General features: G+C 36.8%; 1 protein-coding gene across 3 annotated transcripts in view; it reads left to right on the top strand.

The window, feature by feature from the left end:
- Positions 1–16,758, top strand: part of CNTN1 (contactin 1) — a 347,447-nt gene that overhangs the window by 305,750 nt on the left and 24,939 nt on the right. For all 3 annotated transcript variants that reach the window (XM_055318909.1, XM_055318908.1, XM_055318911.1), the window contains 3 exons: positions 790–976; positions 3,339–3,451; positions 4,243–4,399. In XM_055318909.1, the coding sequence (XP_055174884.1) occupies positions 790–976; positions 3,339–3,451; positions 4,243–4,399 (457 nt within the window). The remainder of the gene's footprint in view (positions 1–789; positions 977–3,338; positions 3,452–4,242; positions 4,400–16,758) is intronic.

Genomic DNA, 16,758 nt, shown 5'->3' on the forward strand with positions numbered 1-16,758 from the left:
CATAACATGGATAACATTTTTAAAGGTAGGAATGCCTGGGTGGCTCAGTGGTTGAGTATCTGCCTTTGGCTCAGGGCGTGATCCTGGAGTCCTGGGATAGGGTCCCGCATCGGGCTCCCCACAGGGAGCCTGCTTCTCCCTCTGCCTATGTCTCTGCCTCTCTCTGTGTGTCTCTCATGAATAAATAAATAAAATCTTCAAAAAAATTTTTTAATAAATTTATTTAAGGATAAATAGGATCCTCAACTATTAAGCTATTAGGCATAGTATTTCTGATATCTGGCCTCAATATAGGTTCAAAGGAAATAATTTTGCATACATATTTCTAAAATGAGCTAGCAGAAAGTTATTACACTGGCATGTTCTAGGCCACATGACTGTTTTTGTCAAACAAATTTCCTGTTTTATTAATGACTCATAACAAATTTGATATGATATAAACAGAAATAAAACAGAAAACAAATGTTAAAAATTATTGTGGAAATGCTTCCAGAGATCAGTGTTATACTTTGAAGGTAAATCATATGCAATTTGGTTTTTTTTTTCTCTTTTGTTGTTAGTGTGAGACTATTCAGGCCATGAGATGAGCCTTCGATTTGTCTTTGAGATCTTTCATTGACCTACATTATGTGCCTTGTCATATTCTGACAGAAGTATAAGTACCATCAAGTAATATTTGAGTATATGGCACTCAGCCAGCATTAGTAGTATCAGAGCCAGTTGAAAAGGATTTTCACAATTGAAATGTTTGAGTCTTGACAGAATCTAACTCAATTTGAATGTTTACAGATTCGGTACTGGGCTGCCCATGACAAAGAAGCAGCTGCCCATAGAGTTCAGGTCACCAGTCAAGAGTACTCAGCCAGACTAGAGAATCTTCTGCCCGATACCCAATACTTTGTCGAAGTCAGGGCCTGCAATAGTGCAGGGTGTGGACCTCCCAGTGACATGATTGAGACCTTCACCAAGAAAGCACGTGAGTTTCAACATTTGCATTCTAGACTTGGCAAAAAATACCAGTTGACGTAATCACCATGCAGGTACATTTAAGAGAAATTTATTCTCGAGCAGTCTTAGCACATTCAGTTTTCAATTTTATCCTTTACAATCACCCAAGATTTAAAAAAAAAAAATCCCACATTGTTAGTTATTGTATATGATGGAAAAACGTGGAGAATGTCTTCCTGCATTTAATGTCCCAGTATAGAAACAAAATTACAGAAGCTCTCTTTGTAAAGACCTTCCCCGCCCCTCAAATTTTGTGTCATTAGATAATCAATTTGTCTCTGTTATTATTTTGAACAATGTTTTTATAGGAGTGCATCAATAGCATGAGAAAATTAAAACTCTGCTTATTTTCCTTACTTTTATTTATAAGCCTTTGTTATTGCACAGTGCAAATGCAAGTTAAATGTTGTAGCATTCTGTTTGCTTTCTTATTACCGTATGTTTTCACTGTTTATATAACAAATGCCCACCCTGCTTAGATCTTTCAGTCATTCTTGCCTCTCTGGCTTCACTTTGATATCTCCTTCTTGAACCCACATTGAATATATAGAAAATGAGAATTTATGTTCAAGACTCTAGGGAGTTTTGCAAGAATTTAAAGACATGAATACAATTAGGGTTTGACAATTTATAAAATTACTTGGGGAAAAAGTAACAACATGGCGGTAAGATATCAGACTTTGGTGTTGGATATGGGTTTCAGATTTGTCTTTGCCACTTACTAAATGTGTGACAATAGACAAATTACCTCATACCTTTAAACCTGTTTTCTAATTTGTAAAAGGAGCATTCATTCCTGGGGCATTTGTTCTTTTTATTTTTTTCCCGTTTATTCATTCATCAAAAGTATATTATGTGCCCATCACTGTTCTAATTAATGATGGGAGGATACAGAAGGGATTGAGCCAGATCCAGAGCTTCTTCTCATAGGATTTACAACTTAATGGAAGGACATAGAAAAAAAAAAACTGACAAATAAGTATGTATGAAAATATCAGATGACAGGGCAATAAAATGAATAAACATAATAAAATTGAAAGTGACTTGGGTGGGAACTGAATTCCAATTAAGTGATCAGAAAAAGCCTCTTTGAGAAGATGCCATGTGAGTCATATATATGAGTATATGAGTCATAAGAAGGGCCCACTATGTGATGACTGGCAGGGTGGAAACTATTTCAGGTAGAGAAAATAGCTAGTGTAAAGCCTTAAGTGGGAATAGTTTGGTATGCTTTGAGTATAGAAAGACTAGTGGTCTCAGAGTGTAGACTGAGGTGAGAAGAGGAAGTATGCTGGGTTTGAAATATAAAGGACCTCATAGCTGTAAGTCATGTTAGGAGTTAGAATTTTTTCTAAGTCTCATAAGAGCCATTGGAAGGTTTTAAGGTAGAGAGTGATACCTAATTTATATATATATATATATATATATATATATATATATATATATATAACCTTATATATAATAAGGTTATTCTGGCTTCTGGATGGGCAATGGGTGGTGATGGAGTAAGAGTAAAGTCAAAAGAGCCAATTAGGGGAAAATTTTAGATGATAGAACTAATTGATAATGGATATAGAGAGAAGTAGAAAATTTTCTGCAGACAGAGTTCACAATTTGGTGCTGATTTGGATGTTGGCATGGATGAAATGGAAGACTGAGTACTGGATTTTTTATTTAGAAACTCAGAATTCAATCGTGTTATTTGCCAAAAAACGGGAAAACCCACAGAGAGGAAGATTTGGAAGTACATGGCAAATGTTCCATCCTGATTACATTTGAGAAGCCTTTTAGACATCCAAGTAGAGAGAGGCAATTGGGACAAATCCTAGGTCATGTCAAAATCTTGAATTAGAGGACATGAACCAGGATGGGATGGTTAATGGGAAGGAGCAGCCAGAGAGGTAGAAGGAAAACCAAATGTTAAGAAATCATGAATTTAAGAAAAGGATGAGATTCAGAAAGGGATTAGAAGGTCAACTCTCTGGAATTCTGCAAAGGTATTAAGTCTGAAAAGAATAAAACATGACATTGGATTTGACTGACTGGAGATGATAGATGACCTTAAAAAACAGCAGTTATAAAAGTTGGTGAAAAAAGAAACCCAAGTAAAGAACAATGACAAGAGACTAAAAGATACTTATATGACCTACCTCACAGGCCATGGGTACATTAAAGGAACCCAAGGACAGAACTAAGCAGCCTAGTGTGTGGCATATAGTAAGCACTCAGTAGCTTTTGTTGTCACATCATTAGCATAATTGACTCTAGGCAGTTTGCGGAACTTAAGTTGGATATGGTGACTGTCACTTGCATATTATTACTTTCCACAGCTCCAAGCCAGCCACCAAGAATTATCAGTTCCATAAGATCTGGTTCACGCTACATAATTACCTGGGATCATGTGGTTGCGCTATCAAATGAATCAACAGTGACAGGATATAAGGTATGTAAAAGATTACAGGATTAGTCCACACACCGGTTTTTTTCTTATAAAAAGTGATTGATGTTTGGACTTGATTGATGTTTGTTTCAACAAAACCCATTCAGCTTTCTTATTCTAGCCATACAGCAGAATCAAATGACATAACACCATGTTAAATTTTGAAATGAGGAAATATGTGAATCCTACAAAAATGGTATGTCAAGTGAGCAAGATAGGTAGAATAACTGCTTTAAGGAATAGAGTTGTTAAAAAATCAGTGCATAAAGAGGAGAAAGAATCCATTTTTGTTTGGCAATGACTTAGGAGTGTTGCCTAATGCACAGCACACTCTGTATTGAGTTACATTCCTTAAATGAACAAACAAAAAGGAAAAAGATTATTTCTGTATATTCTCTATATCACACATTTTTTTGAATACTAAACTTTAGGAATAATGTAAAAAAATTAAATTATGAGACAATGTCTTAAGATGACTTCAATATGTTGAAAGAGCCCTCATTTTATACCTATTCCATAAGAAAAAAACCTCATTTACCCCCACTCTTTAATTTAGGTTATCAAAAAAAAAAAGCTGCTTAAGAAACTTCCCTTGGATCACCCTAAAAAATAGGTGAAATAGATTTTTGTGAATTAAAAATAACATGAATTTCCCATCTAGTGTTACACACATCTTTCTAGGATTTTTTTTATTATTAATAAGAGTCTAAAACATTTTCATTATAGTTTTAGTGTTTTTGGCATTGGCTCATTAGTCCACTTTATTAAGTATACCTATTTTGGTACTTTTTCAGGTACTCTATAGACCTGATGGCCAGCATGATGGCAAGCTGTATTCAACTCACAAACACTCCATAGAAGTCCCAATCCCCAGGGATGGAGAGTATGTTGTAGAGGTTCGTGCACACAGTGATGGAGGAGATGGAGTAGTGTCTCAAGTCAAAATTTCAGGTAAGTCAGGCATTTAAGATGCATTTCTATTAAGTATTTGTAAGGTTTTAGGCCAAAAAAGATTCTCAAGAAAAAGGTAGAATTGATATGCACACCAATATCAGTGTTTTCCTAGGTAAATTTGAAATGTCAAGGGTGTCCTGAAACTTGGTATTTCTTCTTTTATGAGTCACAAAAGTAACTTTGCAACATACCTCATACTTTTTGATTATTATCTGGATGACAAAGCATAATTAAAATACCATAATGCAGGTAAGATAATAGCGTTGTAAGGTAACAGATGGTAGCCACACTTACAGTAAGCGTACATAACATACATGCTTGTTGAATCATTATGTAGTACACTTGTATCATTATATGCCAACTATACTTCAATTAAAAAAATCACAATGCTGCATTATAGTTTTACATAATGCTAGGCCATTAGATAATAATATCCAGACTTCTCATAACAAAAGGAAATTCATTGAACTACTATTAATACCCTTCGAACTCCTTTTTTTTGTCCTGTACATATTAATATAATAATAAAATAGAAAGACACCAAATGGTAGCTTCTTCCTTTACCCCTCTCTCTGTGTCTCAGCACATGTGTTCTTTTCCTGCAAACTTATTTTTCACAGCATTGGTTAATCCAAAATAAATACTTAAGGCAATGACTTCCTGTCTTTTTGGGATTTGTAGAACTCTATCATTTAAATTTTGATACTTTTTTTCTCGTTCTGTATGATATAGTTTAATTATAATGAATTAAAATTGATATTAATTTGAGAGTTTTATGAGACTGAAATACTATAAGATGCTAAATTAAAGACAAGAATACTGATTCAGAAAAAAAATTATAATTTGTATATAAATAGATGAGTATGTTATATATTTAACTAATAATCAATTCTTTAATGCCAGAATTTTTAGTCTGACCATAATTGCACAAAGAAAGTGTAGAATTAACGTCAGGGAGTATCAAATATTTGGTGAATAGTACCATTCTAGAATTTTCCTATTTAAGTGTGGATTTATTTGCAAATTGTCTAAATAGGTTTTCACATAAATTTAATTTACATTGATTTTTTTAGACATTATTATTATGTCTCTTTAGAAAATTTGGAAATTACCAAAATTTGAAAGGAGAAAAAATCAGTCATATCCCAAATATTCTAAGTTAGCTACAATTCTTCTAGTTCTCTTATACACATATGTAATTTTATGGTTTTGTTTCTGTTGAATATACCATGTAATATCCTATCCTACTTTTATGAATCATGTTAAATGAACAGTCCCCATGTCATTCAAATTTTGTAAATTTCACTTAAAATTATACCTAATATTCTCTCAAGCAAATGTATGAAATTTACCTAGAGAAAAGCATTAGACTGTAAATCTAAGAATACCATTTCAGTTTTCTCTATAATAAGTAGTACTATTTTGAATACATTTTTTATAAATTAACCTTTCTGCAGGTTAAATGTAAATAATTAAATATTTTACTTTTATATTGCCAACTTAAAAAAAAACATTAATTATGCTCCTGCTATCATTGTATATGAGTACATTTTCCACCTTACCACTCCAAAGTTAGTCTCTTTCTTTTTAGCCATTACTATTATAATGGGAGAAAATGGCATCTTTTTTATTTTAAAACATTTTCTACATTCTGAACTTTGATAACACAGTTTCAGTAGTTTCACACTTAGCAGGGCTGTTCCACAAAGGAAGTCAGAGGGAAATGTGGATATTATTTCAAGGGTGATAAAGTACAAAAGAATCCAGCACCTGCTTTTGAAAATCGACCTTCCCTGTCAAGAAGTTGACATAGCTTACTCTTGCTCTCTTCATTTCCTTACTCTTCATTTATCATCCCTAATATGAAGCAGAACCCAGTTCCTGGGGGTTAGACTACAGAAGTTTGTAGCTAGAGAGGCTGTAGCAGTGATGAGGGCATCAGCATAGTTATAACCAGTGATCTGCTGAGAAGTGTTAAACTGACTCTCCTGGGATAAGGGGAATCCCTGGGTTAGTCCGCCAATTTCTGTGGTGTAAATATTTCCATCATGTCTGATTTCAAACTTCTCATGTGACTTCACCAAATGTGGAGCTAAGGAAAGATGCTGAGTAACATATCATTTCATATGTATAATATTGCCACTGTACAGATGCAGTAGACATAACCTCAAGAGCATTGGTAACATTAAAATGCAGTAAAATAATTAGGAAGTTATGAGTTTTGAGAACTTGCTACCTTTCTTTTAATTAATTAATAAGTTTACATAATTTCAACTTTAGTAAGTGTTTTTTAACAACCTGTTCACATATTTCCTAAAAAATTACCGATTAGCTGTTGGGAGGTGGCAGGGGCCACCTGCAGCACACCACAATTATACTCTGACATCCCAGTGATATAGCCCACACAGAAGGCACAGAACATGCTTTTTATTTATTTATTTTTTAATAAATTTATTTTTTATCGGTGTTCAATTTACCAACATACAGAATAACACCCAGTGCTCATCCCGTCAAGTGTCCCCTCAGTGCCCGTCACCCATTCACCCCCACCCCCCGGCCTCCTCCCCTTCCACCCCCCTAGTTCGTTTCCCAGAGTTAAGAGTCTTTATGTTCTGTCTCCCTTTCTGATATTTCCCACACATTTCTTCTCCCTTCCCTTATATTTTTAAAGAAACTTTAAATGTACTCAGAATAGTTCCCTTTTGGCCAACTAATAGACAATATTCTTATTAAGGCAGAATTTTTATTATTTATTTCTTATTCTAACTATGACTATACAAAGAAACTATACAATGAACATTAAGAAATGTTAAGTGTTTGGTGGATAGTACCATTCTAAAATTCCCTTAAGTTTATTTGCAAACTGTTTAAATTATTTCTAATGAGAGAAGCACATGAAAGCAAACAAATTTTAGGCTTTCTTATAAATTTAAAAGACTCAATACATTGTTTCTATTTTCATGACTAAAATATGTAGTCAGGAGGGAGTATAAAGCTAGATTTTAATGTTTATAAGCATTATGCTGTTCATTTATTTGCTCATTTATTCATTCAACAAATATATGTTAAATGCCTACAGTGTGTCAGGCACAGTTCATATATTTAAAATATATTTTATATATTTTATATAAAGTAGTAACTAGAATTTTCTGAATCTTGACATGGCAGGTTCCTTCTTGTCATTTTTGTTTCTGCGCTGATGTGACCTCCTGAGAGAAGATTACATAACCACCAATTTAAGAAATCCCTTATTTTATTTTTTTTTTAATTTTATAAATTAATTTTTATTGGTGTTCAATTTACCAACATACAGAATAACACCCAGTGCTCATCCCGTCAAGTGTCCCCCTCAGTGCCTGTCACCCATTCACCCCCACCCCCCGCCCTCCTCCCCCTCCACCACCCCTAGTTCGTTTCCCAGAGTTAGAAGTCTTTATGTTTTGTCTCCCTTTCTGATATTTCTCACACATTTCTTCTCCCTTCCCTTATATTCCCTTTCACTATTATTCATATTCCCCAAATGAATGAGAACATACACTGTTTGTCCTTCTCCGGTTACTGTGGCCAAGTTCAAAAAGGGTGTTGCCTGAGTTCTCCTCTGGGATTTTGATGGAATCTTGTCTCACATTTAGATCTTTCATCTATTTTGAGTTTATCTTTGTGTATGGTGCAAGAGAGTGGTCCAGTTTCATTCTTCTGCATGTGGATGTCCAATTTTCCCAGCACCATTTATTGAAGAGACTGTCTTTCTTCCAGTGGATCGTCTTTCCTCCTTTATCGTATATTAGTTGACCATAAAGTTCAGGGTCCATTTCTGGATTCTCTATTCTGTTCCATTGGTCTATGTGTCTGTTTTTGTGCCAGTACCACACTGCCTTGATGAACACAGCTTTGTAGTACAACCTGAAATCTGGCATTGCGATGCCCCCAGATATGGTTTTCTTTTTTTAAAATTCCCCTGGCTGTTTGGGGTCTTTTCTGATTCCACACAAATCTTAAAATAATTTGTTCTAAGTCTCTGAAGAAAGTCCATGGTATTTTGATAGGGATTGCATTATACGTGTAAATTGCCCTGGGTAACATTGACATTTTCACAATATTAATTCTGCCAATCCTTGAGCATGGAATATTTTTCCATCTCTTTGTGTCTTCCTCAATTTCTTTCAGAAGTGTTCTGTAGTTTTTAGGGTATATTTTGAGAACCATTTGAATGGTAAATGGTTCTCCAACCTTTTATTTTCAGGCTGTAGGTGTCCTTACCTCTAAAATGAGTCTCTTGTAGACAGCAAATAGATGGGTCCTGTTTTTTTATCCAGTCTGAAACCCTGCGCCTTTTGATGGGGTCATTAAGCCCATTCACGTTCAGAGTTACTATTGACAGATACGAGTTTAGTGTCATCATGATACCTATTCAGTCCTTGTTTTTGTGGATTGTTCCACTGAACTTCTTCTTAAAGGGGAATTTTAAGAGTCCCCCTTAAAATTTCTTGCAGAGCTGGTTTGGAGGTCACATATTCTTTCAGTTCCTGCCTGTCTTGGAAGCTCTTTATCTCTCCTTCCATTTTGAATGAGAGCCTTGCTGGATAAAGTATTCTTGGTTGCATGTTCTTCTCATTTAGGACCCTGAATATATCCTGCCAGCCCTTTCTGGCCTGCCACGTCTCTGTGGAGAGGTCTGCTGTTACCCTAATATTCCTCCCCATGAAAGTCAGGGACTTCTTGTCTCTTGCTGCTTTAAGGATCTTCTCTTTATCCTTGGAATTTGCAAGCTTAACTATTAGATGTCGAGGTGTTGAACGGTTTTTATTGATTTTAGGGGGGGATCTCTCTATTTCCTGGATCTGAATGCCTGTTTCCCTTCCCAGATTGGGAAAGTTTTCAGCTAGGATTTGTTCAAATACATATTCTGGCCCTCTGTCCCTTTCGGCGCCCTCGGGAACCCCAATTAAACGTAGGTTTTTCTTCCTTAGACTGTCATTTATTTGCCTTAATCTGTCTTCATGGTCCCTTAATTGATTGTCTCTTTTTTCCTCAGTTTCCCTCTTTGCCATTAACTTGTCTTCTATGTCACTCACTCGTTCTTCCACCTCGTTAACCCTCGTCGTTAGGACTTCTAGTTTGGATTGCATCTCATTCAGTTGATTTTTAATTTCTGCCTGATTGGATCTAAATTCTGCAGTCATGAAGTCTCGTGAGGCCTTAATGCTTTTTTCTAGAGCCACCAGTAGTTGTATAATGGTGCTTCTGAATTGGCTTTCTGACATTGAAGTGTAATCCAGATTTTGTAACTCTGTGGGAGAGAGGGCTGTTTCTGATTCTTTCTTTTGAGGTGAGGTTTTCCTTCTAGTCATTTTGCTCAGTGCAGAGTGGCCAAAAACAAGTTGTATTGGAACACGGGGGAGTATCACTGGTCCGTCCAGCTGGTCTTCTGGGGGAGGGGCCTGTTGTGCTGATTCTCAGGTGTTAGCACTTGGGGGAGCTGCTCTGCCCCTGCCTGCTGCAGGGCTCAGCGGGGGTTGTTTACCCCGTGGGGCCCAGGAGGAACAGCAGCAGTTGCTATGGCAGCTCTGGAAGCCTGGATTCAGCCTCCGCAGGAACTACGGGGCTCGGGGCTCTCGGTTCTCCGTCCGCAGGGCCTGGAGGCTCCGGGGCGGGGCCGCTGATCTGCTCAGCTCGGGGCAGGAGCGTCCTCGCTGTCTCGGGCCCTCCCGGCCTCTGCCTGTCCCGGGGGAGGCCGGATCCTGGGCTGTGTCCCGGTGCCCTGTGCTCCCGGGCCTGTGTTGTTGGATTCGCGCTCCCGCCTCGCAGCCCCCTCCCTGGAGCCGCCCCCGAGCCCCTCCGAGCTGCTCCGGCCCCGCCGTGCGCGCTGCAGCCCTTAGGGAGCTCGGAGCACTCTCCTGCGCTCGCAGGTGTCTGTGAGTGTCCCCGGGAGCCCGAGGGCATCCCCGCCCTCCTGGGTCCTGCTCCACCTCCCTGCGAGCCCCTTTCCGCCCGCCCGGGAAGGTTGGTGCAGCTCCTGCTCCTCCGGGACGGGGCTCTCCTGTCCTGGGGACACTCGCCCCGGCCTCAGCCCGGCTCCTCGCGGGGCCCCTCCCCCTCGGAGGCCTTTTGTTCCTTTATTTCTTTTTCCCCGTCTTCCTGCCTTGATAGAAGCGCGGACTCTTCTCACCGTAGCGTTCCAGCTGGTCTCTCTTTACATCTCAGGCCGAATTCGTAGATTTTCAGGATGATTTGAAGGTTATCTAGGTAACTTGGTGGGGACAGGCGATTTGGGGACCCTGCTCTTCCGCCATCTTGCCCCTCCCCCCCAGAAATCCCTTATTTTAATTCTGTATCATTCATTCATAATGTTTATAACTACTCAAAATTACGTTATTAATTTTTTTAAGATTTATTTATTTATTTGTTTATTTATTCATGAGAGAGAGAGAGAGGCAGAGGGAGAAGCAGGCTCCATGCAGGGAGCCCAACCGGGACTCGATCCCGGGACTCCAGAATCACACCCTGGGCTAAAGGCGGCTCTAAACCTCTGAGCCACCAGGGCTGCCCAAATTATCTTAATCATTAATACTGTTTATTGTCTATCTCCATCCTTATTTGAACATAAGCTCCATGGGAATAAGCTCTTGTCTGACTTCTTTAACCTTTGAATCTCTAGTACATAGGAGACATTTTTGGCACATAACAGTGGCTTAACATATATTAGCTGAATTAATTTATGATTTATGCATAGAATAAAATTTAGTTATAAGAACAATCTGGGTAATTTAAATTACAGTTTATATGTCCAGAATGTTGATACACCTCCCCGTTAAGCACAAGGTTTGTATTATGCCACATGGTAATCCAAAATTTGATTCATACAAAGCTTAAGACATCATGTGAGAGATAGTCTAGAAAATTATTGGATATGGTGATTTGCATCTCCACTCCTCTCTGATTTGAACACTTGTTGCTATCATAATACATTATTCCCTATCAGATGTTTACAGCTGGGAAATGTAACACCACGAATGTTTCATCAGAAATGCACTATCTCTAAGGAATTCTTTTGTTTTTTCCTAAGGAATTCTATATTGTCGTTTAAGAATCTTTTGTTTTTATTCATCAATATGAGCTAAATTAGGAATGTGCAAATAGCTACAAAGTATTTTGAATATCAGTTTTAATAAGCTAGTTGCCTTATTGCATACTATAAATTGTAGAATTTAGATTAAGGATCTGTCATAACTAAATATCCACAAAGAAGCATTTTATGCATTTCATTATTTGTATGAATGTGCATATTTTGAGCTTTTATTCTTCCTTCTAGTTTTTAACAGATAACAGATATCTTAGTCAAATCAGGGAATACTTTTAAGGGCATTTTAGAGGCTGGACTTCCTCCTAAGGACAAGTCATAACCATTTGGAAACTTTAAGGTGGTTTGAGTAACATAATCAGATGTTTGCACTTGAAAAATCACTTTGGTGATTGTGGAAAGTGTATTAATAGGGAAGAAAGATGTAAGGAGATGAATTACAAGGTTATTATTATAGAATGATTAAAAGATGATGACGGCCAGAACTTGAAAGAGGGCAGTGGTGAAGTCTACGGTGGGTTTTCAAAGTGCAAGGCATCTCTTCCATTTGATTTAAAGTTGCTATATATTCATTGCATTGATTTTGTAGCTTCTAATAAATCTGTAATTTATTCTGATGTTACCATAGATGATGTAATGTCATCATTTAACCTACTACTTTTGGTAACTCCAAGTTATTAAGTTAGACTATATAACCAAAGCCACTGACTTAAACACTGATGAAAAACATATTTTATATTTTCACTTTGTCCTCTTCTTCCTAGTAGCAAGAGAGGAAGGGCTAGGAAGCCATTCTCTAGATGAAACCTTTAGATATTAACTTCATTACCCGTGGGCTTCCTTCTATACTACCTAAGTAAGTAGTACAGTATAAAAGAACCAAGAGGATAGTTGGGATGTTTAGATTTAATTCCTACGTTATGGAATTAAAATGTTATATTGAAATCATCACTTTTGCAGATACTTCCTCTGTAAGCATTTTAAAGACCAGAATTATTTTGAGCATCTAATCTTGTATAGTTGCCCAAATAGAGAAGAAGAGGGTAGTATAAAAGGTGTTTTTAGTATTACTTTACCCTGCCATATTTAATAAATTACTATATAATCTGTGACCCCCAAATCTCTAATTTTGTAAATGTCCTATATTAATTGGTAGAAAATAGATTGTCCGAATATATTATCTACTAACCTGAATATTTGGAATTGCATATTATATGACAGTTGAATTCCATTCTTATAAGTCCATCATCATAATTTTTTATTTGTGATTATGGCACAGTCAAATATTATTACTTAGGAAATGCTATCTCTTCAACTATTTTGAAGTAGTCAAAGAGTTTGTTTTCCTTTACTATGTTCTGTGTGGGATCAATTTGAGAATTCAATGGATGAATTCTGCATATGTATTTCTAGGGTGACAAACAGCTTACATTTAAAATTACCTTTGGGCCACCTGGGTGGCTCAGTCAGTTAAGTGTCAAACTCTTGATTTTGGCTCAAGTCATGTTCTCAGGGTTGTAAGAAAGAGCTCCACATTGGGCTATCTGTTGGGTGGGGAGCTTGCTTAAGAATCTCTCTCTGCCCCTCTCGACCCTCTCTGTCTCCTTCTCCAAAAAAAAAAAAAATTACCTCTAAGATACATAGTCCTTTCATTAACTTTGAATGATGACCATCCACTTAAAATCTTTTCCAACATTACAGCTGTACTTAACACTTCTAGTTGTATAACAAGCATGAAAATCAAAGAGAAATTATATGAACAAAATAATAGTTTGTGCATCTCAGAATTTGACTTAAAGATAGAACCTTTGCATCCAAAACTAACTTGGGTTTTCCTAGCTCTTCTCCAAGGTTGCTTTTAGCTACTAGCAAGTTAACAGTCCCAACATATTATTTTCTTCATTTATTTAGACTTAGAAATAACTAGGTTGGGAAACTTCTCAGTGAAATACACTATAAGAATAGAAAGAAAAATAAAAATAATCCTATTTGGTAGTAAGATTTACTTACTACCAAAATAATTTTAGTTTATGAAATACAGTCTTAGTCTATGAAGCTATACTAATACAAATAATTAATTACAAGTAATTAATCTATGCTTAGCAAGCCCTCCTGAAGCTTGCATTCTAGTGGATATCAGGAAAACAAAGAACTAATTCCAAATAATAAAATCTCTATATGTAGGTTTAAGGACTATGAGAAAAACGTAAGTGACTAATATAGAGAATAAAAGAAGTAGACTAGGGGCACCTGGGTGGCACAGTAGTTGAGCATCTGCCTTTGGCTCAGGTCATGATGCCAGAGTCCTGGAATCAAGTCCCATGGTGAGCTTGCTTCTCCTCTGCCTATATCTCTGCTTCTCTCTGTGTGCCTCTCATGAATAAATAAATAAAAATCTTAAAAAAAAAGAAAAGAAAAGAAGACTGACTTGAATAAGATGATCAGGCTAAGCCTTTAAGTACACAAGGTCTAGGCTGAAATGTAAAGGAACGGAACTAGCTGTACTATGAAAGTAAGGATGAGAGTCATAGGTACAAGGAGTGTAGGAAAGAGCCTACCATGTTCAAGAAGCTGAAAGGAGGGCAGCCCGGGTGGCTTAATGGTTTAGGGCCGCCTTCAGCCCAGGGCATGATCCTGGAGACCTGGGATCGAGTCCCGCCTTGGGCTCCCTGCATGGAGCCTGCTTCTCCCTCTGCCTGTGTCTCTGTGTCTCTGTGTCTCTGTCTCTCTCTCTCTCTCTCTCTGTCTCTTATGAATAAATAAATAAAATCTTTAAAAAAAGGAAGCTGAAAGGAGGCCAGGGTGACTAGTATATAGTGGTGCAGGATGCATTGGAGACAGCAGAGGGGTAAAAACTGTGAAAGACCTGGCTTTGATTGCATCTCAAACTCATTTCATACTATTCTCTCATTGCAACTTTCCCCCTCAACCCATCCTTAAAGGCTCCCATCAGAAGTCTGTACTTTTTTCTGTGGGAAAACATCAGCATTCTTTAAGGGATCAGTAATGCACCCTGATGAAGATCATTTTTGTTGTAGTGTAGGCGGTACACTGCTGTGGAAGAAAGCGGAGTCGGTAAGAAGAGAGCAAGTTTGAGAGACTATCAGAATAGGCAGATTCCATTCCAGAAAGAATCAACTTATGGGGTAATTTAAGTTTTTTACTGCTCTGAGATGCAAAGCAAATTACCAGACAAATGAATAAAGAATGTATATGGAGACTTTTTTAATACACTTCAGAGAGGGAAATATATATTTTAGAATATTTCTTATGCAAATCATCAAAATATGTAAGATTTAGTAATAAAAAGATAGGAAAAGCAAGAAGACTAATAAAGTTGCTCTAGAAAAATGTCTAGATCATCTTGTTTGACTTCTTCTCAAAGGTTGGAATTCCCTGCAGGACATTCATGACCTACATTCTCTCAATCTCAGTTTAAACACTATCTGTGATGGGCAGCTAATTCACCATTGTACAAGTGGCCATTAGATTTATCAATGGTCAATGTATTATGGATCTCTGATCAATTTTGTAGTGATTGAACTTGTTTCCGATAAAATCTAGCTCATAGGATCAACCTATAGCTTTCTATAAAGTTTTTCTGTTTTTCTTTCAGTGAAAGATGATTCACCTTTCAGGAAAGATAAAGCATATCTGGATAGTTTATAATAGACTATTGAATTAGATTCTTAAAAGAGAAAACAAAATCATCTATAAGAGTTTTTAGAGTGGATGTCTCCTGGTTTTGAGAAAAACAGGAAATCACAGTTGAATCATCTGCCTGTAGCTCCCATGTGGAGGAACCACAGGAGAAGCCCTGAGGACCCTGGCACCCCCAGTACCTCTATCCCCTAGAGGCCAGAGCCCTGCCCCCCACAGCAAGAATAGTAGTGGCTTCTGCATTTCCATGCCATTCCAATTCCCCACCCTGACTCCATGCCTCTCAGTGGCAAGAGCATCTAGGAAATACAGTTTTCACTTTTTTACCTCAGAGACAGAATAGAAAAAGTACAAGAAGTGGTGCTGAAATTCCCAGAAGAAATGTAGTACACTTTCTCTGAAAATATGTAGGTTTACATGATAATATGAAAACTAACAAGAAAACCAGAGCCAAACATGGATTTTTGGAAATGTCAAAAGAAGTTAAAGAAAATAAGTAAAATGGCTCATCACGTCTAAATTGATTTCATGATATAGAAATGCATATTATTAGAAAATTACAGGACAAGAAAACCTGTAGCTATTAAAGCTATATCACAAAAATATCTAAAAGGGAAATTTACCCAAGATATAGAAAATGATGATTCATACCTCTTGATCACCAACAATCACAGATAACAATGTGGCTACTGGGATCCCTGGGTGGCGCAGTGGTTTAGCGCCTGCCTTTGGCCAGGGTGCGATCCTGGAGACCCGGGATCGAATCCCACGTCGGGCTCCCGGTGCATGGAGCCTGCTTCTCCCTCTGCCTGTGTCTCTGCCTCTCTCTCTCTCTCTCTCTCTGTGTGTGACTAACATAAATAAAAATAATTTTAAAAAAATTAAATAAAAAAAACAATGTGGCTACTATATTTAGTTACTTTCCACATTTTCTTTTTCACTGTTATGACAATTTCATAAGGGACAACATTGTATAAAACCTTTAGTCAGAATTTCTATTTTGTTTAGAAAAGATTCCTAGAAGTAGAATTCCTAGATTAAAAGGCAGAACCTTTCAAACACTTGGCAAATATTTGATCCAAATTGCTATCCAAACAGCAATGCCCATATTTTATCATTAAAGAATTTTTATTAACATTTTGACATTAAAAATTCTTTGTTAATTAAGCAAAAGTACTACCTCATAATTTTTATTATTTTTAATTACTATTGAGATTAGCATATTAATATGCATAATAGCTACTTATATTTTCATTTCTAGAAGTTCTGTATGTTCTTTTCTCTGTTTAATATTAATAACTTTATGATCAACTTACAGAGCAAGGTTATTAACATTTTCATGTCATATCTGTTGCAAATATTTTTTCCTTCAAGTTTGCATTTCATTGTCATTGATGCTAGATCAGTATGGCTCATTTGCATGCAAAATAATGAATTCTCATTACAAAACACTTCAAATATTTAGTGCATGTAAACAAGCCATAGAATAATAGATACAATTTAAGTCCACTTATATCAAGTCTAAAAGCAGAAAATAATGTAGCAATGTTTAAAGAAGTATATATATGACATGTAAAACTTCCCAAAAAAGAGAATGTTTAATGCAAAATTCCGT

Source organism: Nyctereutes procyonoides, unplaced genomic scaffold, assembly GCF_905146905.1.
Source record: "Nyctereutes procyonoides isolate TBG_1078 unplaced genomic scaffold, NYPRO_anot_genome, whole genome shotgun sequence".
Taxonomy (NCBI): Eukaryota; Metazoa; Chordata; class Mammalia; order Carnivora; family Canidae; genus Nyctereutes; species Nyctereutes procyonoides.